Source organism: Erpetoichthys calabaricus, chromosome 17 (assembly GCF_900747795.2).
Source record: "Erpetoichthys calabaricus chromosome 17, fErpCal1.3, whole genome shotgun sequence".
Lineage (NCBI taxonomy): Eukaryota > Metazoa > Chordata > Cladistia > Polypteriformes > Polypteridae > Erpetoichthys > Erpetoichthys calabaricus.
Window position 1 is genome coordinate 42,660,887 of NC_041410.2, and position 24,049 is coordinate 42,684,935.

The 24,049-nt window shown below is 38.3% G+C and overlaps 1 protein-coding gene across 2 annotated transcripts in view; it reads left to right on the top strand.

Annotated features, from left to right (window-relative positions):
- pdia3 (protein disulfide isomerase family A, member 3) overlaps positions 1-24,049 on the top strand; it is a 47,495-nt gene that overhangs the window by 20,172 nt on the left and 3,274 nt on the right. For both annotated transcript variants that reach the window (XM_028791413.2, XM_028791414.2), the window contains exons 5-11: positions 5,555-5,684; positions 5,841-5,957; positions 10,943-11,068; positions 12,953-13,135; positions 14,735-14,843; positions 14,970-15,098; positions 22,618-22,697. In XM_028791413.2, the coding sequence (XP_028647246.2) occupies positions 5,555-5,684; positions 5,841-5,957; positions 10,943-11,068; positions 12,953-13,135; positions 14,735-14,843; positions 14,970-15,098; positions 22,618-22,697 (874 nt within the window). The remainder of the gene's footprint in view (positions 1-5,554; positions 5,685-5,840; positions 5,958-10,942; positions 11,069-12,952; positions 13,136-14,734; positions 14,844-14,969; positions 15,099-22,617; positions 22,698-24,049) is intronic.

The following is a 24,049-nucleotide window of genomic DNA, read 5'->3' on the forward strand; positions in this document are numbered from 1 at the left end:
TGTGTGATGGGCACAGGTGAGCTGGTCATGTGGCAGCTCGTTTTGTCTCATTGTTTGGCTGCTAATTAAGGAATAAGACTCCAGGACCGGAGTTTCACACGTGCTGTAAGGGGTCAAGGGTAGCTGGAATTGACTTCTGAATGTGTGCTATGACTAGTCTCTCAAAGCATTTCCTCACAATAGGGGTGAGTGCAATGGGGTGATAGTCAGTCATTTAGACAGCTCACCTGGGATTTCTTTGGATGGGGCAATGGGTGTTAAGCTCATCTGTCAGTGTGGCCTGGCTTGCTGTAGCCTGCAGTGTCCTCTGTTTATAGTCGGTAATATGCTGCAATCCTTGCCACATGTGCTGGGAATCCGAGGTGATTTAATAATCCTCCAGCTTCAGTCTGTACTATCTCTTGGCTTGTTTGATAGATTTACGCAAGTCGTATCTGGTCGTTTTTTATAGTTTTCATCACCAGACACAAATGTAGCATAGACCACACCTCCCCATTAATCCATGGCTTATTAGGATCGAGCCTATAGCATTTTGTGGGAACAATGATGTAAGTAAATGTGCTGATATACCCAGTTACTGCAGCAGCATACTCCTCCAAGTCAACTGTGGAGTCTCCCCTCAGAGGCAGTTCTAAAAACATCCCAAATAGTACACTCAAAGCAGTTCTGAAGAGTTTGCTCAATATCTTCATTCCATATTCTGATTGTTTTATTTACTCTCTTGGAGTTGTCTGTAAGCTGGATAAAGGAACACTTGTAGCAACCGCAAAATATGGGAACGGGATTCCTACACTTCACAACCCGACAGGGGAGTGGACGATGTTTGAAGGTTACAATAGCATTACCATATTCGGTCCTCATCCCCTCTTGCCCCTATGCCCGCTTAAATAATTGGCAAAAAATAAAACACAACAGGAAGTGGGACTGATAAATATATTAACATTTGCGGTTTACATTTACTTGCCCGGTGCTTGAGTGCTCATTAGTGAACCCCTTCCCCAGCGCCCAAATCCTAACCCCTGGTTTGACACAGACAATTTAAAAAAATAAATAAATAAAAAACTGTTCTTTGAGAACACAAAAGAAAGATTTAACTTAGTCCACAATATAAGAAAACAAGAAACTCTGCAGTTCAGTTCCTTCCTTTGACAGGAGGAAACACAACAGTCCTTAGTCCGCGGAGAAGCAGTTTCGCCAATCACGAAGAATGCAAACTCACCAGACTGGAGCACCCAGAGAACAACAGTACCTGGCCTCTTCTTGGGGATTTGTCACTTGATTATTTCTTCGGGGTGGACACCCATAAATAGCAGACGTCCCTGGGTGAAGTAAGATCCTGAATAATTCTTTGAGCGTGGATAGTCGACGCCTTGCCTTCAGCCTTATCCTTCCTTTTTCTCTCTCCGTCCTTGATCCGCCATTCCCCTTAAAAAGAAAGTTTCCCGCCGAAAATCCTTGCCCCTCTCTGTTGTTATGGAAACCTCACGCCGGCAACAGGCAGCTGGAAAAATATACTCTGGTGGGATCCTGCCAGACTGGGATGTCACCAAAGGTGCCTGAAGGGCTATTTAAAACACCCTCCTAGCCAACATTATAAAGTGACGGACAATCCAGAAGGCCAACCCGACTGTCCGTTTATGTAGCCTTGCTACACACTGACAGATGGTCTGACTGACCGAAGTGGGGGCGTGGCACTGCTCTGTAGGCATCCTTCATGTTGCTGTAAACTTGATCGAGAATGTTGCACTCCCTTGTTGGAAAAGATACATACTGGTGATATTTGGGTAGGACGTTCCTCAGGTTGCAGTGATTGAAATCACCGGCCACAATGGAAACTGCATCAGGGTGGAGCGACTCATATCTGCTGATGACCTCGTGCAGCGTCCCAAGTGCAGTTACGCAGTCCTCCCACGGTGGGAATGTAAATGGACCGCTCATTACACAACACTGAACTCCCTCGGTAGGGTAAAAAGGTCTGCATTTCGCCATTAACAGTTCAATATCGGCGAAACAATTTTTCGACTACCTGTACATCCACACACTATCTGCTGTTCACGTACAAGCAAACGCCGCCTCCTCTGTTCGTCCCCGAGTCTGATGTACGGTCACTGCAGTGCAAGGAATATGTGTGCAGCTGCAGCACCGAGTCCGGTGTATAGTCAGAGAGCCAGGTTTCCATGAACATAAGAGTACAACAATCCCATATCTCACGCTGGGTGGTTTCTCTGGTTCTCGGCTCATCCAATCGTGTTAGTAACCGGCTAGGCAGAAGTGGTTTTGTAGCCCTTGCCTTTAGCCTGGCGTGTAGCCCGCCTCTTTCCTCTCCTCCGCTTTGGGCTTACCGAGTGTCCGCTATGCCGCTTATGAGGACGAGGCTACTGTCTCTTCCCAGCTGATGTTAGTTAAGTCCAGCCGTGGGAAGGAATCCAAATCCAGCAAGCTGGTTTTAGGCACAATGTGGGTTCTGCAAATGTCCAAAAGTTCCTCATGATTATATCTCAATACTGCACAAGCTAGTTGTAAGTTTTAAAGGGCACAATATCACGAACACAAACGCGCTGAAGTTGGGAGAGCAAAGCAAATGCGCCGGCCACGGTGGGCGCCATACCTTTGCGGTATGACAGAGCACTAATGTTGAAACAGATGATTAAGCTTAAACTGACCACTTCTGGACATTATTGTATAAACATCCTAGGACAGGACAAACTAGAAGTAGTTGAAACTGATGGTCACAAAGCATATGAAAAAAAGAGAACAAACCAAAAAAAAAAACTAGCAGTTCAGACATGCCTTAGTTGATAAACTAAACAGCTGTACAGTTCTGGTTATAACTCTAAATGCATGTCAGTTTTTCAGCAGAATGTGAATACTTGTGAAACAAGCTTAGATTTGCTGTACAGTGTTTCAAGTCTAAACCAGTTGTGGGCTTGTCAAGATGTAAGACTGTTGACATGGACCTGCATGAACTTGAACCATACATTTTGGTATCTCCACATAATCATTTCACATGTAAGACCCAGAAGCAGTGTGGCTTCAAGGAAACCTTCTGAAATTGTAAAGCATTGTTTCCACTCCATAAAGTATTCATGGACCACCACAAACACTATAGTAACAATGGAAGGGAATCTAACAATGAATAAATGGAACATATGGCTGACAATTTGAATATAGAAATAAAGGAAGGTAGCATACAGCTTGTGGAGTGATGGGCTTTTAGAAAGACCTAATCAAACACTTACAAATCATTTTGAAAGTTAGACAATGCATGTGCCTGGCAAATTTCATTCGACTGGGCACTCCTGGTGAAAAATATTGTTCATGGTTATAGTCCTTATCACCTGGTGTTTGGACAAAACCCAACTTTGCCTTGCATACTTCTTGACAAGTCACCAGCAGCATTTTACACATTTTTGAATACATCGTATAACACATTTACAGAAGCCGAATTTGAAGAGCTCTGTGTATCCATCTGAATAAATAGCTGCATGCTGTAGATGAAAAGTGTAAAACTGGAGATAATGTAGACAATAAACAAATTGTGCAGAGTGGAAAGATCCTTGTAGTTGGACAAAATGGTATGGTAGTCTTTGAAAGACAAGGAGATAATTTGTGTATGTATACATCGCTCAAGATTAAAGCAGGTGAGTTTCCAAGAAATGGGTTATTTGTGTACAGGACAGAATTCCACATAAGATACTGAAACCGTGTCAAACAGAGGGTATGAATAATCACAGTAACTGTTACTGAGGAAAGATGATATTCGGTGATGTTCAATAACCTCAGTTTGCACTGAAATCCAGTCAGACAAATACGCTGATGGAGAGAGGGAAGTTAAAGTGGCAGTTCTTTGAGCAGGAAAAGCCAGAGGAAAATAGTACAATCAGTGCTACACTGAACTTAATGAGTTTGATTTATCAAGATTTGACGGTCTTAATATTGAAATGAAAGATATGTAGAGCACACTAACATGTACTTGAGACGAAAGACGTGTCTTTTGATACAGCTGAACAAGAGGAACTCTGCAATTGGAAATAGTTTTTGGATTTCCAAATCTGGGGCAAAAATGTTTTCCCACAAAATGGATATACACCTTGAAAGACCTTAGCAGGTATAGTACCTAAAGCATGTGTTGCGGTTCGAAGTTTTGGAGAACATGGAAGAGAGAAACTTCCAAAAAGTTCAACAATGTGTTCTGAATCTCCATCATTGCTTTTGTCTTTGATTTGTCAGAAGCAATGGAATATACAATCCATCTATATCAATCTTTCCCCCCCGTAGGAATAACATTTTTGATTTTCATGTTTGGCCTACAATTGAAGCTAAACATAAGGGAATGTTCTGAAAACTGAAACCGTGCGTTTATCGACTTGCAGATGCACCACTCTACTCTTACAACAAAGTGAAAGAAGCTATAAAAATCACAGGTAGAATAATGTCCCCAATAAATTCTGTTTCCTTCTTGTTCGATAAATTGCAATATAAGTGAATGACCCCCACCGTCAACAACGGGAGAAGGAAGTCAAAACACTTGCAGACACTAGTTCTGTTTTTAAAATGTGTACTGCAGACTGTATGCAAGAAACAATCTTGCTCTTTTGGCATACAGGTGAATTCTTCTGGTGGAGTTGTTATACAGCAGGAAACCTGCATTGAAAAGTCTGTAGGATTAGGATAGTTTAAGTGCCTAACATGAATCACAACTTGGACACACACTGATCAGTAGAAATCAAAAAGAGCTCAGATTTCATCGGTTCCTCGGCAAAGCAGATAAGCTGTATTTGTCTGCATTCTTGCATCCAACAAAGTATTCTACAGTGTAGCGCGTCCATGAAACAAAATGGTGCGGGGGAAAAAAAAAAAAAATTAAATCTGAACATATCACATTGGAATTTTAACATTTAGAGTACAAGGACTCCTTTAAAACTGGTCCTTTTTTTAGTGACTCATTGGTAATGTAGTTGGCAGCCAAGGTGGACCCTTCTCGTATTAATGGGCAAAAAAGGTAAATTCCCAGCACTCTGCTAGTCTTAAAGGATAAGAATCATTCTTGTTCAGAGCAAGATAAACACTTTCCTTGAAAGATGGAATTAACAATGCAGTATTTCTTGCGCCTTTATTCTTGGAAATAATTCAAGTTAGTGCGAACAGATGCATTCTGTTCATTACATGTATTACTGACAACTATTCTTTTTGAATGGCATCAAATCTACCAAATGTGTCAATAGAACCAGTGTTCTATTACTAAGAATTTTTGGTCTGGTTTTTAAATGGAACTTGGCAGTATGGACTAGTTGCTTTAAACCCCTATGGGATGCTACTTTAGAGACTCCAACTAAAAAAAGGTTGTCTCGAGCAAGTCACTTTAGCTATATTTGCTCCATTAAACTTTACTGTGTTCCTATAAGATTCCTTCCTCGGTGTAAAAATAGTGGTGCCAGTGTTGCCCCTCACACCCCTTCCCTGGTTTAGGGATCATTGGACCAATGGAAATTTAAACATTTGAACAACATTTGTTCCTAGAGTGTTTTAAGTATCTAAATTGCACTTATTACAGGCTTTTTTGCGGATGGAGGAAGTAGTGCCCAGTCTGAGTTTCTCAAATCTGCCAACTCTTTACGTGAGTCTTTTCGCTTTGCCCACACTAACAACGAGGAGCTTCTGCAAAAACATGATATTGATGGACAGTAAGTTTTTATTTATTTATTTTTTGGACTGCTTGGTATGAACAAGCAGATATTTCTTGTAACCTTGTCCTTTTCATTTCCTTTTGTAGCCAGTAACTAAGCTTTTATTAACTTGATTTGTGCTGCATTTTGAATTGTTTTGTCATTTCATTTTAGGGGCATAATACTATTCCGACCACCACACCTCAACAATAAGTTTGAGGAGAATACCGTTATGTTTGGTGAGGAGAAGTATACCAGTGGAAAAATCAAGAAATTCATTCAGGACAATATGTGAGTAAATCCTTTTTAGGAAAAAGGTTCATTTGTTATGCTGGGAATAGTTTTGCATGGGTAATGTGGATGCACATGCTTTGTGGGCCTTTCAGTGGACTCCCTTTCACTAGGATCAAAAGTTACCAGGAGTATGTAGGATACAAATGTCCTATGGAAAATGTTGGATTTAGGAAAAAAATATTATTGTTCAGTTGATATGGATCTGGCATCTATGATTTGTCACAGGGGTTAAAAGTGTAACTACTGTATTAGGATATACAAATTTTATTCAAATGCTCCATACCTACCATGATATTCAAAGCTAAAAAGCTTACTTTGAAAGAGTGCATCTATATCCCTCCTGTACTGTCTCTTAAAGGGAAGTCCTGTAACCATACATATGCAATCTAGTATGAATGTGAAACTTTATAAAATGAAGTTTGACTTTTCCTGCTTGTGAGCAGAGTTTAAGTAGTTTCAGCAGTTGAGGGATTGGGGAAATTCCTCCCAGTCCCTTTTCAGGTATGTGTCTGTTTAAGTTGGTCTCTAGACTCCTTAACAGTTTTCCCAAAGCAAGTTGATGGATCCAAAATACGGAATCTGTTGGTGGCAAGGGATGTGAGTGTAAGCTAGTTGACGTGTGGTGGTTTTTTTAAAGTGCATTTTTAAATTGCACTGCATAGCATGCAAGTATTACAAGAAGGAATGTTGATTTTTGTCTGATTTTAAACATTTTATTCTGGCAAAGTTGATGTTGCTGGTGTGTTTTACCTTTTCAAAATGCAGTATAAGCAAACCACCCTTTTATTAAAATCGTATGTTCAGTTAATGTCTAGTTTAAAGGTATAGCATAGTGTCTTTTGAATGCTTCTGAAACTGGCAAAATTTTATAAAGTAGTCAAGTACTTGGTGCCCTTGACAAAGGGACTCTTGCCAGCTTGATCATCTGTTTTTTCTGAACTTCATGCCTGTGGTATTCATGTTGATAAGCAGATCTTGCTATTCATCGTCCTGGGTTTAGTCTGGGGGGGGGAAAAAAGCCATTTTGTTCACTGGGTAGATCTGTATTTGTAAAAGTTGTGGTGTTTTTTGTAAGGCTGTTATGATGACCTTGGTGGTGCCTGCTAGTCTGTGCTGTTATTGTATCTTTGTAATGGGTTGTGTAACTGCTGTGAGTTTTAACCCTATCTCTCAACCCCAAAACAATGCAGCTGAACTATGCAAATAGATTAATATTGTGATCTAGTGGTATTTAGGGCTGAAAGTGGTTTGGTTATTCTTGGCTTTAAGGTATAAGACATTTTTTATGCAGTGTTTGGTGTGGGTTTGTGCGCATGCCCCTTTTTCCTGAAGATAATGTACTTTACAAAAATGACTCGTAAGGTATATCTGTAGTTTTAGCTTATTAGTGGCCAAAATTTGTTCAAACACCTTTCACATTTTCACTTCTCCATTGGTGAATACAAAATTGACAGATCCAGCAGTTTTGAAAAATTGCAAATCTGTGCCTTCAGGATGGTTTTTCAACATCGCTCGACTTTAAAAATGCTCAAAACTATTATGTATTTCCTATAATGGGGAGGGAAAATGTACATATTCTACTGTTCAGAAAAGTTCCTATCCAGAATGATACAAAGTGGCACATTACATTCCTTATATTGTCAAGCAGTTTCCTGCCAGCAGTTCACACAGTTCCTTCTCCCAGGTGTAGCCTTTGTACTAAGACCAGTGATGGTTGAAGTTCCAACCAAAACTTGTGTGGAGTATGCATAAGTGGGACAAATCAGCAGAGATGAAGCACATAATTGAGCTAAGTTCTCCATAGTTTTTCATTTGCTCTTTTTTGTTTTCTTTGTGAATTTAACATTTTCTATTAGTAGCATTGTCGGTAAAATGTACAAATGTGCAATATGTTCACATTACACCAGCCACCACATAATTCTAAGTTTTTATAGGAAAAATAGACTCTGATGTGTATATTAAATTACTGGTGTCTGTCATGTCTTATAGCACATTGTGCAAAAGAGTGAAGGATGATGCAGTGTCCCCTGAATGGCACTCATGCGTGGCATTTATAAAATTGTAGCTGTATATGTGTGAGTAAATGCGAACCACATTTTTAGGAGTTTATTTTGAATAGCTCTGAACCCTGCTGGAAAAAAACAATTACCCCAACTAGATAATTTGGGATTGAATAATCTGTCTGCATCATCACTACTATCAAAATAGCAATTCTTGTTTGAAGGTAAACGTTTTTGGCATTGCTATTTCAATAATGCTCTGCACCTTATCAGTCTCCTTTTGTACATGAAGGATGAGCCACTTGATCTGTGGTAATCTAAACTCCGCCCACCCCCAACCCCCCAAAGTTAAACCAGTAGCTTAACATAAGGTCTTAAATACAAAATGCCTCCCAGCAGATGTGTCTTATCCATTAGTGGGCCTGCCGTCTTCTGAGGGTTACATTTTATCAATCTTCAGTAAAGTTCAAAATGGTGATCCTCCTTGGGTTGCACCCTGATTCGTGTGAGACTCCTTCCAGTTTAATGTAACACATTCACACAAACAGGGTCATAGTGAGAGCAAAGCCTGTGCAATTAGGATTGAGTGCATGGCAGGAGCTAATCATGCACTAGGCACCAGTGCATTGCAAAGACCAAGTCTGTCTTGCATAAAACCACCCTTCACCCTCTCTAAACAGATTCCAGCAGCAGTATTTGATAGAAGTGGATAGTATAATGCGATGGAAGGTAGTACAAAAGCACTTAAATTGCAATGAATTAGACACTTCTGCTTATTTGGATGTTATACCACTGAGTTGTATTAATTGAATATAAACATGCTTGAAGTGGTAAACAGTCTTGAATATAGCATGTTTCTAATCTAATACAGGCAGTCCCCAGGTTACGTACAAGGGAGGAACTGTAGGTTTGTACTTAAATTGAATTTGTGTGTAAGTCGGAACAGGTACATTATTTTAATAAATGCTATTGCTGACCGACTGTAGCCAAGTGCTCTGCTAATGAATGGAGTTTCACCTCTCTGACCTTATTATTTCTACTTTATTTTCAATGGTGATGGTTTTTCTCTTTTCTGTAACACCAGCACTTGCATCAGGTTTGTGTTTCAGAGACATTCTTGAAGGGTGAAGACAAAAGGTTAAGATGAGCTCTTCTGCACAGCACTGTACAGCTATCACAGCAGGCAGGCATCCCTTGTCAGCACAATTGGTATGCTGACAAGAGACAACTTCCTGCTATGTACGTAACAGTACAAGCAGGCTTGCTATTGAGAATGAATGGGAGTAGCGAGGGGCGGTTTACCACCCACCCACCTTCGTCATCTCCACTACAGTATGCAGCCTGCAGCGTGCGTCCACCCACCCACCCACCGAGAACGAACACAGTGCAGCCAAAGGCGTGTAGTGAATCGCCCACCACCGCCCCCATTCAACAGGCAGCCACCCGAAGCACGTTACAATGCTACCCCCCGCCGCCCCGTTCACCCTCAATGGCCTCCATTCAGCTTCAACCGGGTCACCGTTTGCAGCATTACCAGCCGCCCACCGAAAACAATTCAGGGGGGGAGCCGTGTGTAGTGGGCCTACAGTGAAATGCCCTACACCGCTCCATCCAGCCTGCATCCAGTCAGGAGCAGTAGCTGCGGCGGTGTAGTGGACAGACAGCGAACCGCCCCATTAAGCCTCCGTCCCGCACACGAGCGATAGCTGTGACCCCAGTGACTATGGACCACGGGTCACCGCTCGCTTGCTGCCCGAGGGACACTACACTGTGCGAGCAGCGAAATTGCACCCCTCCAGCCACTACTTGCAGCATCCTCTGGCCAAAGATGATGGAGCGGCAGTTAATGAGGTGCATGCGTCACAGCTGCGGCCTCATTCATAGGTCGAGTGTCCGTAACCTGGGGACTACCTGTACAGGAAAAGACTCCATGATCCGCACCCTTGCCCTGATCTATCCCAAGAACCAACGGCATTGGTTCTAACTGCTAATGCTGTTCGTGGGGGTGTGTGTGTTTTGGGTGTTAATTGCATTCATAAACTATGAACAGCCACCTTCACTGTTGGCACTTGCCTTTTCAAAGCAAGACCATAAACAACCATCCTATAATATTCTCCGAAAAAGCAAACACCCGACTCTGTTGTATTAAATAAGACACTGCTTTTAAACCACATTGATCTTCGACTGTGGAAATGTACATTTGTATGCTATTAACAGAAATATGTCCAGATCAGAATTCAATATCCGTTAATGAATTTTATGCATATAACAAGTGAGATATTTGAGACTCCTTTACCCAAGGCAAAATTCAGAGTACACTTTAGTTGACATACTTTCACACAAATTTCTGGCCCACAACCAAATTGACACTTGGATTGTCTTGCAAATATGAAGGCTTAGCTTTTAAGTGCAGCATGCTAATCACTACATCCTTGACTGGAATTGGTAGTCTGATCTGTCTGTGCTTTAGGTCATTTAGTTAATCTGTTCCTTAATTGTTGCTCAAACTTAATTTCTCTTTGTAAAGTTTTTTACACCAATATGTATGAGTGGAAATGGGTTTGCACGTGCCATTATTTGAATAGATCTTAGATTTGTGAAGACGAATGCCACCTGTTTTCAATGTTTTATTACTGTTAGTATTTTAGTAACGGAGAATTTACATCTAGTATGAATATTTGGAAATGAGATTGTTTTCAGTAGTAGTCAGTTTTTCCTGAACAGACTAGGACTTTTTACTTCTGGAGAACTGCATTTAAATGACATGCATTGACAAGTTCTTCATGCATCAGATGCCTTCATGTTTTAAGTTGTACAAACTTTTTTTGCTTAACAAATGTCAAAGATTTCTAACTTAAGCTAATTAGACATTTAAGATGTGAATGTGTTTTTTGTTAATTTCTTAAGGTGTTTTGTACAGGTTTTTTGTCTGTCTGACTGACAACAAGGCTGAAATATTCATATGCTTTTCTTTCTTACTAGCTTTGGCCTATGCCCTCATATGACTGAAGACAACAAAGATCAGCTGAAAGGAAAGGATCTTCTGGTTGCTTATTATGATGTAGACTATGAGAAGAATGCAAAGGGTTCCAATTATTGGAGGAATAGGTAAAGTTAATATATACTGGACTGGGCCTTTTCCAGTGGTGTAGATGGTATAGATTTGTTACAATTTGGCACCCTAGCCAAATGTTTTTTTGTGACATATTGACTTGGTATTTTAAAAAGCATGTAAATTGTTAAATTATGAAGTTTCTTCAAAATGTTGCAAAATGCTCAGTCCATGGACATGTGTAATGGAGAAAGTGGGAGTGTAAAGCACTATTTTCAAGGTATCTTGCATTGTTTACATTCTGTAAGGTAAATTGCCCCCCACAAACAACAAACTTTCATTTCAAGGTTAGTTTTCTTAGCCATGTTCAGTGTCAAACTTCTAAGTCCTACCAAACACTTGTAGGACAGAGTACACAGGCAGCTGGGAAATGCTGTACATGTAAGTGAAAGGGTCTGAATAACTTCTGAATCCACTGTTTATGCAGTACTTGATGGAAAGAATTGGACAGCTGCACAAGTATAGTTTGAGACCTGAAGTGTACAGGTCTCAACATCAGTCCATATGTGCATAAAACCAGAACTATATGGCAAAATCTCTAACTGTCATGACCACCTTTCAACCAAGTAGCTCATGGTCTGATATGTTGTACTGCTATTGGAGAATGTGCGGAAAATATTGCTAGAGGGCGTATGAATGTTGCAGTGCTTTATCAATGTATTTTTGTTAGTTTTAAACCAACTCCTAGCAACCATTGGAAAACTTCAGTTCACTGTGCATTTTCTTTGTATTTTAACTGATGTTTCAAGTGTGCATAAAGATAAACTTGGATGATAACCAAATAATTGCTGTATAAATCTAACAAACCTTTTTGTTAAATTATGGAGTTTAATGCCTATTCAGTATGCACCATTAGTCATAGCTAACTGGTCCAGAGATGCTTTTAAGAAATTGCTGCCACCCTAAGCCCAACCTTTAATACACTCAATGTGTACAGTGGTGGCTTAAATGGACAAATGCTTCTGTGTAGGTTTAAAATTTAGAGCTGACAGGGTCCAATCCAGGTGGTGGTTCATGTGGTAGGTGTGGCAGTGCACTGTAGCACATGCTTCCAACCTGTCCTCTCTAAGAACTATATACCAAGGAGATGACTGCACAAATAAGTAAGATTACTAAAATCGCAAGCTAGTATGCAGGATTTGCTACCACACAATCAATTTAGTCAAACATTTCAAAGGCTGTAATGGTCAAAGTGTATTCAAAGCCTTAAACAAGGAATTCCCACTTCATGTCTGGGGTTCTTGGCTTCTTAACTTGCCTAAATGGTGCTCTAAGCAGCTGCTTGTGTTGCCTGATGGGTTTATCAGCTCTTCTTAAAGGAATGTTGTGCAAATACCCTTAAATTCTTTGTATTGTATCTTTTAGCACTGGGTTTGCATTTATGCAAAGCCTTTAAATGTGTGTGTTTAACTTTTTTTTGATTTGTTTACAAAAAGCCTTGAATATTTTAAGCTATTGTTAAAAGATTCCAATACTTGTTTAACATTTAATGACGTTTAATTTCATTAGACCTCCTCCGTAACTTGGTTTTCATCAGTTTTTTGTTTACAGAGCTTTGCTCTTTTACAAAGAGCACTACTTTAAGTTTTTGCATTAAATGGCAAATGTTTTTCAAGGTGCAATTAATGTATACAGAATTGCAATTTAAAGGTTTATCTTAATATACTGTATTGGCTCTCAAATAGCATTGAATTTTAATGCTTAGTATCATATTGAAATTTAAAAATTTTGGTGCTGTGGAAGCCCTACTCATAAATGCCATAAACTTTGATTGTAGGAAATATCCTGAAAATGCATCCCTTTTTAATTAAGAGGCCCTTAAACTCTGTACAATTTTTATTTTATTAATTTTTTTTTTTTTTTTTTTTTTTTTTTTGTAGGGTTATGAAAGTAGCAAAGATCTTCATTGATCAAGGAAAGAACTTAAACTTTGCTGTGGCCAACAAGAACACATTTGGCCAAGATCTATCAGAATTTGGCCTAGACAGCACCCCGGGCGAACTACCAGTTGTGGGGATCAAGACGTTAAAGGGTGAAAAATATGTCATGCAGGAAGAATTTTCGTAAGTGTCTAGCCTAATTGTAAGAATTATTTCTTGTATTCCTAGAATGTGGTGCTGTACGATAGTAAGTCAGTTATGCTGGGTGTGGTTGGTTTTTTTTTTGTTTTTTTGTTTTTTTTTTAAACTGCAAGTCTCACTTAAGTAAGCTTTGCGTTAATAAAGCTGACTGAGCCTCAATTGGAAAACTAAGTATTTTTCCTTAAATCGGGGTTTAAGCAATCCTTGACTATGCATGCACTCGTCATATTTAAGCAGCCCAGAGAACCAGTCATTCAGTGCACTCTTCTCTGTACTTTTTGAACTATCTGCAGATCAAATACTTGTGACTCAAGTGTGAAACTGTGGGGATGTATTATGGAACAGCCTAGAAAGGTTTAGAATTTGTCATAAAATTGAAAACATGTAACCAACAATGGTAGTCTTTTCTGTAAAGAACGAATTCTTGATCTAGAATAACACCAAAAGAAATTAAATCCACTCTCTAAGCAAGAGAGGCTTTGTGGCAATCTATAGTAGACCGATGACCGAATACATTAAGGTTCTGAATTTTTGCATTGCATAATTAAATGTTCAAGGCATTATTCAAATTGTTTCCTTTGATTTGTCCAGTTTGTTTGTAAACAGTTTGTGAATGTCTTATTTCAAACCCACACAAATGGCAACATGAAGTGCATTTGGGAGCAATTCTATGCAAGTGCATGCTTCAGAATTAGATTATGCTTATAAGCAAAATGTTGCACATTTAGCAAGCGAAAAGAAAGCTGCAGCTTCTGTCTCTGGTGCAGTGCCTCCACTGTCACTCCTGCTGAATTCTCCCTCATCGGAATGTCTGTCTGTCTGATTGCAAAGGACTGACCAGTGTATCGATGCTATGAATGAGTTGTAGTTTACACAGTCGACCTTCAGTGAGCTTGGAGGATCTGTTTGCAATTGAGTGCAGTCTGTTGCATGTATGCTATATGTGGAGCCTAAACATTGCATAGTATCACTGATACCATTGGATGGATGGATGGATGTCATATGTTTGGACAGTGGTCCAGCATTTGCTGTGCCAAATTGACTTTGCAAGTATGACTTAAGTTATTTGGATTTAAGGTTGTTTTTTGCAATAGCCATTCGGAAGTGCCAAGGTCTGTGTTGTGCTTAACAATATTTCTTAGATTACTGAGCTCTCCTAATTTAGATTTTTTTTAAGGAATGGACATGCCATGCCAAAGCAAACTGACATTTGTTGAATGTAAACTCAAACATCTGTGAAAATTTTCCATTTATAATAGTGTATCTTACTGTTACCATTTTGTAACAGATGTAACTAAAATTGCAGTAACATTAGATACGCTAAAAAAACCTATCATTGACAATGGTGGTAAAAAATTTTTTTTTTTTTTCAGTGGAGAGTTTAGGTTATAATGCTTTTTGCAGTGTTTTTTTGTTTTTTCATGAACTGTTAATCTACAACAGTAAAACTCCTGTAATTTTGGTATATTCAGAACTCTGTGTACATGGATTATAAATTCTTTTGTCTATTCTTTCAGTAATGTTTCTTTATGATGCCTAGCTGGCTTCTTATTTTTAATACATTGCAATCTCAATTTGCAGACGAGATGGAAAAGCACTCGAACGCTTCTTGGAAGATTATTTTGATGGAAAGCTAAAACATTACCTCAAATCTGAACCTATTCCAGAGAACAATGATGGCCCTGTAAAGGTAGATTTGAATAGCTTGGATTTGTGTTATGATTAGATCCACTGAACACCTACATTTATTTCAAAGATGCATAAAGAGCTTTTTTTATATATATATATTTGGAATAACCCAGTATGTCTTCTGCAGGTAGTAGTAGCTGAGACCTTTGAGGAAATTGTAAATGATGATGACAAGGATGTACTTATCGAATTCTATGCACCTTGGTGTGGCCATTGCAAGAGTCTGGAACCAAAATATACTGAACTTGGAGAAAAAGTAAGTACTTTTTTTATTTAAAGGAATCTATGAAATTAACTTTGTCAATCAAAATGCATGTCTTTTTATTTACAGCGTTGTGTTTAATTCAGGTGCAGGATTCCTACAATTGTAAATTTAATGGACAGGCGATTTTAATTACAGTTGTGTTTTAAATTGGCTATAAGATTTTGACATCTGACTATTGTTGCTGAGGTCATGGTTCTTCTGTTAATGTTCGCCATATGAATGTCATAGCAGCATTGAACGGTAATAGTGCCTTTTAATAGCATTGATTTCAAAAGTTGACATGTCAGTCTGCCTCAGACTTCTTACAAAAAATAAATCATGGTGATATCAACTTTAAACTTAATCCTAAAACAGTTAAACATTGTTTCGAGTGAAAGGTTATCCTGTGTTTAAATTATGTAGTTACCAGGTAGATGGTTGAATCACTGTGGATGAATTTGCTTAATTTGGATAGTGCCAAGGACCCACACCTTCCCTTTTTTATCCCCAATTTTAGGATGGGAGGCTTTGGGGGATATATACTTTTTTTTTTTTTTTTTTTTTTTTTTTTTTTTAATATGGATTTCTGCATTACTCTTCCAACCAAAGCCAAACTACCCCCCCCTAATTAAGTCTAGAACTATGAAAAGTATGTGTACCTTTTGTAGTTAAAAACCGGTAGAAGCTCATTTTTAACAACAACTTTCTGGGACTGCTTGTGGAAATAGCTTTTTGTTCAGATCATTCTACAGCATCACAAATTTGAGGTTTGGACTCTGGCTTGGCAATTTCTCCAACCTGTGTGTGTGGTTTTTTTTTTTTTTTTTTTTTTTTTTTTTTTTTTTTTTTTTTCTCAATTCTAAGCCATTCTTTTACTATTTTATGCTTTGAGATCACTTGTAGATTTAAAGTGATACAGTAATCCCTCCTCCATCGCGGGGGTTGCGTTCCAGAGCCACCCGCGAAATAAGAAAATCCGCGAAGTAGAAACCATATGTTTATGTGGTTATTTTTATATTGTCATGCTTGGGTCACAGATTTGCGCAGAAACACAGGAGGTTGTAGAGAGACAGGAACGTTATTCAAACACTGCAATCAAACATTTGTCTCTTTTTCAAAAGTTTAAACTGTGCTGAATGACAAGACAGAGATGACAGTTCTGTCTCACAATTAAAAGAATGCAAGCATATCTTCCTCTTCAAAGGAGCAAACAAATCAATAGGGCTGTTTGCTTTTAAGTATGCGAAGCACCACGGCACAAAGCTGTTGAAGGCGGCAGCTCACACCCCCTCCGTCAGGAGCAGAGAGAGATGGAGAGAGACAGATAAAAAAAAAATCAATACGTGCCCTTTGAGCTTTTAAGTATGCGAAGCACCGTGCAGCATACTTAAAAGCTGCACACAGAAGGTAGCAATGCGAAGATAATCTTTCAGCATTTTTAGACGAGCGTCCGTATCGTCTAGGTGTGCGAACAGCCCCCCTGCTCACACCCCCTACGTCAGGATCACAGATAGTCAGCGCAAGAGAGAGAGAGAAAAAAAAGTAAGTTGGGTAGCTTCTCAGCCATGTGCCAATAGCGTCCCTTGTATGAAATCAACTGGGCAAACCAACTGAGGAAGCATGTACCAGAAATTAAGACCCATTGTCCGAAGAAACCCGCGAAGCAGCGAAAAATCCACGATATATATTTAAATATGCTTACATATAAAATCCGCGATGGAGTGAAGCCGCGAAAAGGCGAAGCGCGATATAGCGAGGGATTACTGTACTACAAAATGTGTTGCATGCTTCTGCCAATGAATTTAACTTTTTTGCTTCATTTGTCCATCAAATATTGTCTCAGAAGAAATGTGTGACTTAGATTCTTTTGCAAACTCAAATCAAACAGGAATACACTGCTGTACTATCCCTCCATGAATTCCATCCTTATTCAGTGTCCTTATAGTAGATGCATAAGACAGTCAGGTTTATTAGATTTTTGTAAATTTCTGGTATTTTTACATCAATTATACAGCAAAGCACCTTTTTGAGCGCAGGTAAAGTAAAGCTAGAAAACCTTTAAATTTAAAGGAAAATATCTGAAAATTAAAAATCAAAGGAGAATACAGAGTGTGAGATGGTATTGGAGTGATTATGGCACCAAGGCTATCTCATAAGCACTCAGATTTCAGTCCAAAATGTTAATTTGGTACACTCCCAGAACATGTGAGGCTGAAGCTAAATTGCAATTCTCACAAGGTGGATCTTGCCCTAAGCATTTTGGACAAGTTTAAACTACATTTATATGACACATTTCCCATGCTTAAGGCTCAGATCAATGAAAGATTAATATAAATGATTTGAATACTTTGTGTACATGGGGATAATATAAATGATTTGAATACTTTGTGTACATGGGGATAGAGTATATTCAATGCATGGCTGCTTTACACTCCTTTCACTCCTTTTCTGAACTATTGAGTAGAAGATCCATTTCCCACTGTTATAAGATCTTTGAAAGGAATAGACTTTGAGATGGTTGTCAATTGTTATGCTGTCTGAGTCTTAAAGACTGATCAGTATTTTTCTTCTGTATTAGAAATGGGTAGGATGTGTGGAAACTTGAGTTTCTTTCAAATCAGATTTATATAAAAATAAAAAAAAAATAAATAAATAAAGTATTGGAAATTGTGTTGCTGAGAAGTTAACCGTAAGCATAAGATGCAAACACATTCTATATGCAGTTCTCAAGTGTTTTTAACCCTGGACACTTTCCAAAGATTAAATACTTTGTAGGTTTGAGAAGGATGAAAAAAGTGCTTGTGTAGAACTGCAATATAAAAGCTTCGCTGCCTTGAAGTGCATCCTGCATTGGTTCCATATTCTGAGAGATTAACAATTGGAGTATTAGTATTTTGATAATTGCTATTGGGCACAAAGCAGTGCATATCAAAGTACAGGTTGATTTTTATTTCTATCGCAGACCAGGCTTGTGTATATTCATCAATTTGTATGGTTTCCGAATATTTATAGCTTATATTTGTGAACCTGCAATAAAATTGAATGTCGGGTAGTGCCGTGCCACCACCTGCTTTTAGGTCTTGGTAGAGCTGCCTTTTGAATACATGGATGTCTTGAATTCCAGATAAATGAAGCAATGACTTCATCCTTTTCTTAAAGAATGATTTGTTAATGTGTGGATATATGGAAGCTCTGAAATAGAAAAAAGCTTGGGAAGGATGTTTGTCTTGATAGTATTGATTCTCCCTGCTAAGTTGAGATGGAGGGTAGAACATCTGTTCCATCTTTTCTAATTTTTTTTTTCCTCTCCCCATTCTTATATCAAAGTTGTGTTTAATACGATCTGTAAATCTCTTGGGGTGAATATCAAATACTATTTTTTGTTCATTTTTATAAGATATCTAGTACTAGTTTTTTTTTTTTTTTCTTCACTGGGGAAAAGTGCATTTTTATTCAAATTAATATTGACTCCAGATATAACTGAAATTCTGCTAGTGCATTATGGACTACTGGGAAAGAAGTTTTGAGTCTGACATGGTATAGGTTTGGTCTACGTGTAGTTATTTTCTCCAAGGCCTTCTCTGATAATCCGGTTTACTGTTAATGCATTTTGAAAGCGAAGGGTCAGTGGTGATTGCAAAAAGCAATGGTGATAGGGCGCATACTTGTCAAGTACCACGTTCTACTTTTAAAGTAGTTTGAGATCATGTTAATACAGACTGAGGCTTCTGGACTGGTTTAAAGTGGTTTTTATCCATGCTGAAATTTGTGCAATGTGATGAACATTCAACTCTTGTCAAAAGGATTTTTCAGCGTCCAAAGAATTTCTCTGGTGTTATATGGGAGGGTATATTACATTAATCAAATGCTGAAGGTTTTAAGCTAAGTGTCTGCCTTTAATGAATCTGGTTTGGTCTTGTGATATTACAGTAGGAAGCACTTCCTTTATCCTTCTAGCTAAAACCTTTAAGAGTACGTTAACACTATTCAGAAATGAAATTGATGCACATTGCAAAAAGTCCTTATTTTTCTTTGGAAAGACGGAAATAATGCTTGGCAAAGTTAGCAATGGTTTTTATAGAAGCTAAAAATGGAATTCTACCTCCAACAGTAACGGCACTAAATTTAGTTGTGTGTTTTTTTTTTTTTTTTCTCCCCCATTGGGTAGCCATCTGGGACTTTCCCATTTTAGAGCATGTTTATAGCATCCAGTAGTTTTTAAGAGTGTCAGATTTGTCCAGTGTCTGTGCACTAAGAGTATCCAGCTTTGGTATTTGTACTGCATCAAACTCCTTTGGATTGCGTCATCGTCTTTTAAACAGTAAAATATAAGGACTTGTAGTACTCCCTAAATATGTGGGTTATTTTTATGGTCAATGGTTTGTATCTCTATGTATTGATGATTTTTCTTTGCATTGCGATCTTCCTGCTTATGAATTTTTTTTTTTTTTTTTTGAGCTAATTATCTTATTAGCCTTCTCTGTATGTTCATAATGTTGTGATTTAAAGATGGAGTTCATTTCTTATTTAAGAGGTTAAAGTCTGATTGTACAGCCTGTCCTTTCCTGTAAAGTGTCATTTGGAGACCTGGGGTTTTCATCGGTTTGGAAAATTTCACTGAGATAATCGGAGACTAAAAGCATAAGAATTGATTTTTATTGGAAGGATATGAAATGATCTGTCCCCTTTAAAAATGCCTTCAGAGTTTCCCCAGAGTATTCTTTCGAAATCCGTGAGGATGTCACTAAAAATCAATTTGTTTGGAAGTGAATTTTGTGTAGGTCTCATGCTAATGGCGGGGTAGTTAGAGGCCAAGCTCCAAGATCAAAAGTATGATCAGAAATAACCATATCTTCTGTCTTATTTGATAGTGGGCAATAAATTTTAAATTATAAAGGAATGACCATATCTTGAGTAACTATGATGTACTGTTGAGAAGGAATTTTCTTGAATTTGGATTTAAGAATCTCCATGGGTCTGAAATTATGATCCATTATAAACTGATTGTCTTTGCTGTATTAGATGTTCTCCACTGTAGTTGGTCATTCCGGGTCCAGACATAATTTTGAGCGCTCTTATTGGAAATTGATCTAAATAAGTTTTTTGGTTAAAATGTCCATCCATGATGGGTATGTAAAAATTACATTAGATTAGAATATATTGCCCATCACCATGACCTAGCACCCTTCAGGATCAGATGCTGTGTCTTATACTACAAATTATTTTGTTTTATGTATTAAGATTCCCACACTTCCAGTTTTCTTTTTAAAGCTGGAAGGAAAAATTGGCCAATTCAATCTCTTAGCAATCAAAACTGATCCTTCCTTGATCTTTTTAAGGAGCTTTATGTTGGAAATTCCAGGGAAGGATAGAGAATTAACTTGCTCTCTTTCTCACCTAAACCCCCTTATCTGGGAAAATCTACAGCTGTGTTCAAATACTGCATAATCTCCTTTCTGTATGAGAATCAACCTCAAATTTTCTTTAACTCGTAGCTTCTAATATCTGACAATCGGGCTTTGAGGCATTCGATCCATGTATGCTATAAACCGCTCCGATTTGATGTCTATTTTGAAACAATGTTCAGCTATGAATTTCACTGGGTTTAGATATTCATGGTCACCCTAACCCTAATTGAAGGTCTATTTTCAGATTCTGCAAAACAAATTTATAACAAAACACTTTGCATTCGGATTTTGCAGCAGTTACCTTTAGATCAGTCGAATGCCAATTGTTGTACCACTTCAGTTCAAATCATAAATGTTTGCTTAACTTCCAGATGAACACATTACTTTTTTTTGATCATCTTTTAGGTTTACATCCAAGTTATTACTTAAACACACCTTTTCAGGTCTTTTTATATGCTGAATCATGTCAATTCTGTTGTTCATTTCTGCTATATTCTCCTTTCTTTCACCTCCATTTATTTTTACCTGGAGTGTGGTAATCAATACATTCAGCTCAGACAGCTAGTTTCCATTTTCTCCATGTTCCAAAGTCTGTTTCGAATGCAGTTGGGTAGTAGTTGACTTGCGGGATAATGAGGCAGCAGAGCTCAATACAGAAATGCTGCCTGTGTGGTGAAGTCTTTCTGGCCTTCCTCATATAGTTTCTCTCCACCATTTTCTGTTGGCTGGAGTTTATGCTGCATCACAAGTTCCTGGCTGATCCAGTTCTTTACCTGTCTGTTCCAGGCCGTATTGTGAATTTGAGACCAGTTTAGAATTTCAAAGTTTAGCTTTTTCCATCTGACCTCTTGTTCTCCTGCTCATGTTTTTAATATTTGTAATTCATCTTGAGTTAATTAAATGCATAATCTCTGCTAGTGGAGCACCATCTCAATGTCCATCTTTTGCAACATACTAGACCAAATTTTAACTTTTTAATTCATTTTTCCCTGGTACTACCTCTAGTGGATTGTGTGTATTCATTAGTTGAGTCTACCTACTTTTTGCTTGTTGATTTGGAGGGCCTCTTTTAAAGTAATTTTACTGGCCCAGCACACTACAGCAAAGGAAATCGCACTAGGTATCGAGTTATTGAACATCTACAAGGATGTCGCTACCCATGTTAAAGGAATTCAGCCTCCTAAGACTATGTTCTGTCTTTTCTGATCTACTACTAGACCAATCAACCATGTCATTGATATAGATCCCCAAGTACTTGTACCATGGCACCACATCAACTACCTGAATAGTGACTGGGCATAGAGGCCCTTTGATGTGTTGAAAGTCAATAACCAGTTCCTTAATTTTGCTGATGAGCTGCAGAAAATTCTCTTTGCACCAAGAAACAAACTTCTGCTTTAGAGTCCTGTACTGTCTCATCCCCCTTTATATTAGTGCAAAACTATCAGAGTATCTTCAAGTGACTTGTCTTGGTCTTGTGTATTATAGTCTAAGGAGATGTGTGGAAAGAAGAAAATAAGTGACACAGTTCTTGAGCCTCACAAACTCTGTGCTGCCCGACAATAGTTCAAAACACCAAAGGCTTATGCGCCTACATTCTCTAAGTACATCTCTCAGCAGTGATGACTGGATGGTATTGGAGGCGCAGAAGAAATTGAAACAGTTATGCCAGCTTTGCCCAGATGGGAATAAGTCCTGTGGAGCACATAAATTGCATCTTCCACTCTGATGATCATTGTCCAATAGGCAAACTGCATTGGTCCAAGTGACTCTTCACAAGAACCAGCCTTCTATAGTCATAGGGGTGGAATGGCACATGGCACCTTTTAAATGGAGTTTAAATTGTGGCTCTAATTGTTTAGCTATCTTTGCTGGATGAGGGTTCAATGCTAATCTTGAGGTGACTATGGAACATAGCAAGTAGAGCAGTATTTTCTCTCTCCCTCTCCAACCCCATTTGATTTGGTTGTGTTTGTGTTGTGTGGTATGTTCTTGTTTCTAGAATAATGTGTCCTAGGTTAAGCACATTATATGTATATATGTGGTTTTTTTTTTTTTTTTTTTTAATAAATCAATTGTTCTGATTCTAAATATTGAAAGCCGCCTCTTTTTTTTTTTTTTAGCTTGCAAATGACCCTAATGTAGTTATTGCCAAAATGGATGCCACAGCCAATGATGTACCTTCTCCTTATGAAGTTCGTGGGTAAGTCTGTCTCCAACTGTCATTAAGATGCTTCTAACATATTTATATAAGGATATTCTGTGATCCAACATACTTTTAAGCAGAAAACACCTGATTTAAATGAGGCACTCATCTGTACAAATAGTTTGTGGTGTGGGGTTTTTTTTTTTTTTTTTCTCTCCCCTTTGGGTGGGGGAGGGGTTTTCATTTTGAGTGGAATCGTTCCTTCAAGCATCCAGCAGTCTGGGTTCAAATTAAACCCCTGGACATTGTTGCATGTTTTCCCTGTGTTCATGGTTTTCTCTAAATACGGATATGCCCACATTCACAAAGACCGCCTGGTTTGATTAATCAGCAACTCTAAACTGGTCATGTTAGAATGTGTATGTTGCTTCATCCTGTAATTGGCTGTTCCTTACCTTCGTGGAGTTGTTGCTGGGATACCCTCTGCCCATTTGACCTTAAATTGAATTAAGCAGGTTAAATAAATTAAGGAGAATTGCTAAATTATACAAACTGTAAAAGATGTAGTCCTATTCCTCAAAAGCTCTTGCTTTCATAAGCAATCGACATAATGCTTTGCCATCTTCCAAACCAAATGGCTGGTTCAAATCTTGCATTCAATATTGTGAAAATAGGCTCCATCGTGTACCCATCCTTAAACAGCGACTTGAGAAGGATTAAAACAAATTAGAATTGTCGTAAGTTTAGAAGGTCAAACCTGCCTATATATTCCCGATTTAACTTTTTTCAGTTCTAAGTGTGTGTGTATGTGGGGTGGGGTTGTGTGTGTTTTTTAAGCATCCAGGAAACCAGTTTCCTGTTAATGTAAATACCTGGAAAAATTGTATTGAACACTTGGTATAATAGAAGAAACCTTGAAAGTGCTCTTGTACTTCTGGTAGTTAAAAACCCTGTTCTGCCACTGCAGAATCATAATCGTGAACAGTGTGTAAAAATTTTTAGAAAAGTACTACTTTTGATTAAAGCAATGTCCGGTATTGTCATACTGTAAAGGAAAAGCAGGCTTAGAATGACTTAACAATGGTTTCTGTTAACAACAACCTTCAAATTGTTAAGCTTACCCTTTAAAGTTGACGACTTCTGGCAAAGCTCTTTTGATTCTACAGGATGTTGAACACACACAATAGTATCTGTTCTTGGGCATAATGTCATCTGGCATCCACAAGAGAACTGCAATGTCCAATGAACAAAGGCAGCAAGAAGCACAAAGGGACATATGGACTAGTATATCATGTGAACAGAGGTTCCCAAATGTGCGATGTGAGCGATATTGACTCTTAACGATTTTTTAAATGCTAGTAAATATGTAAAACATGAACTTGGCTGATTAACAATTTTTTTACCTTACA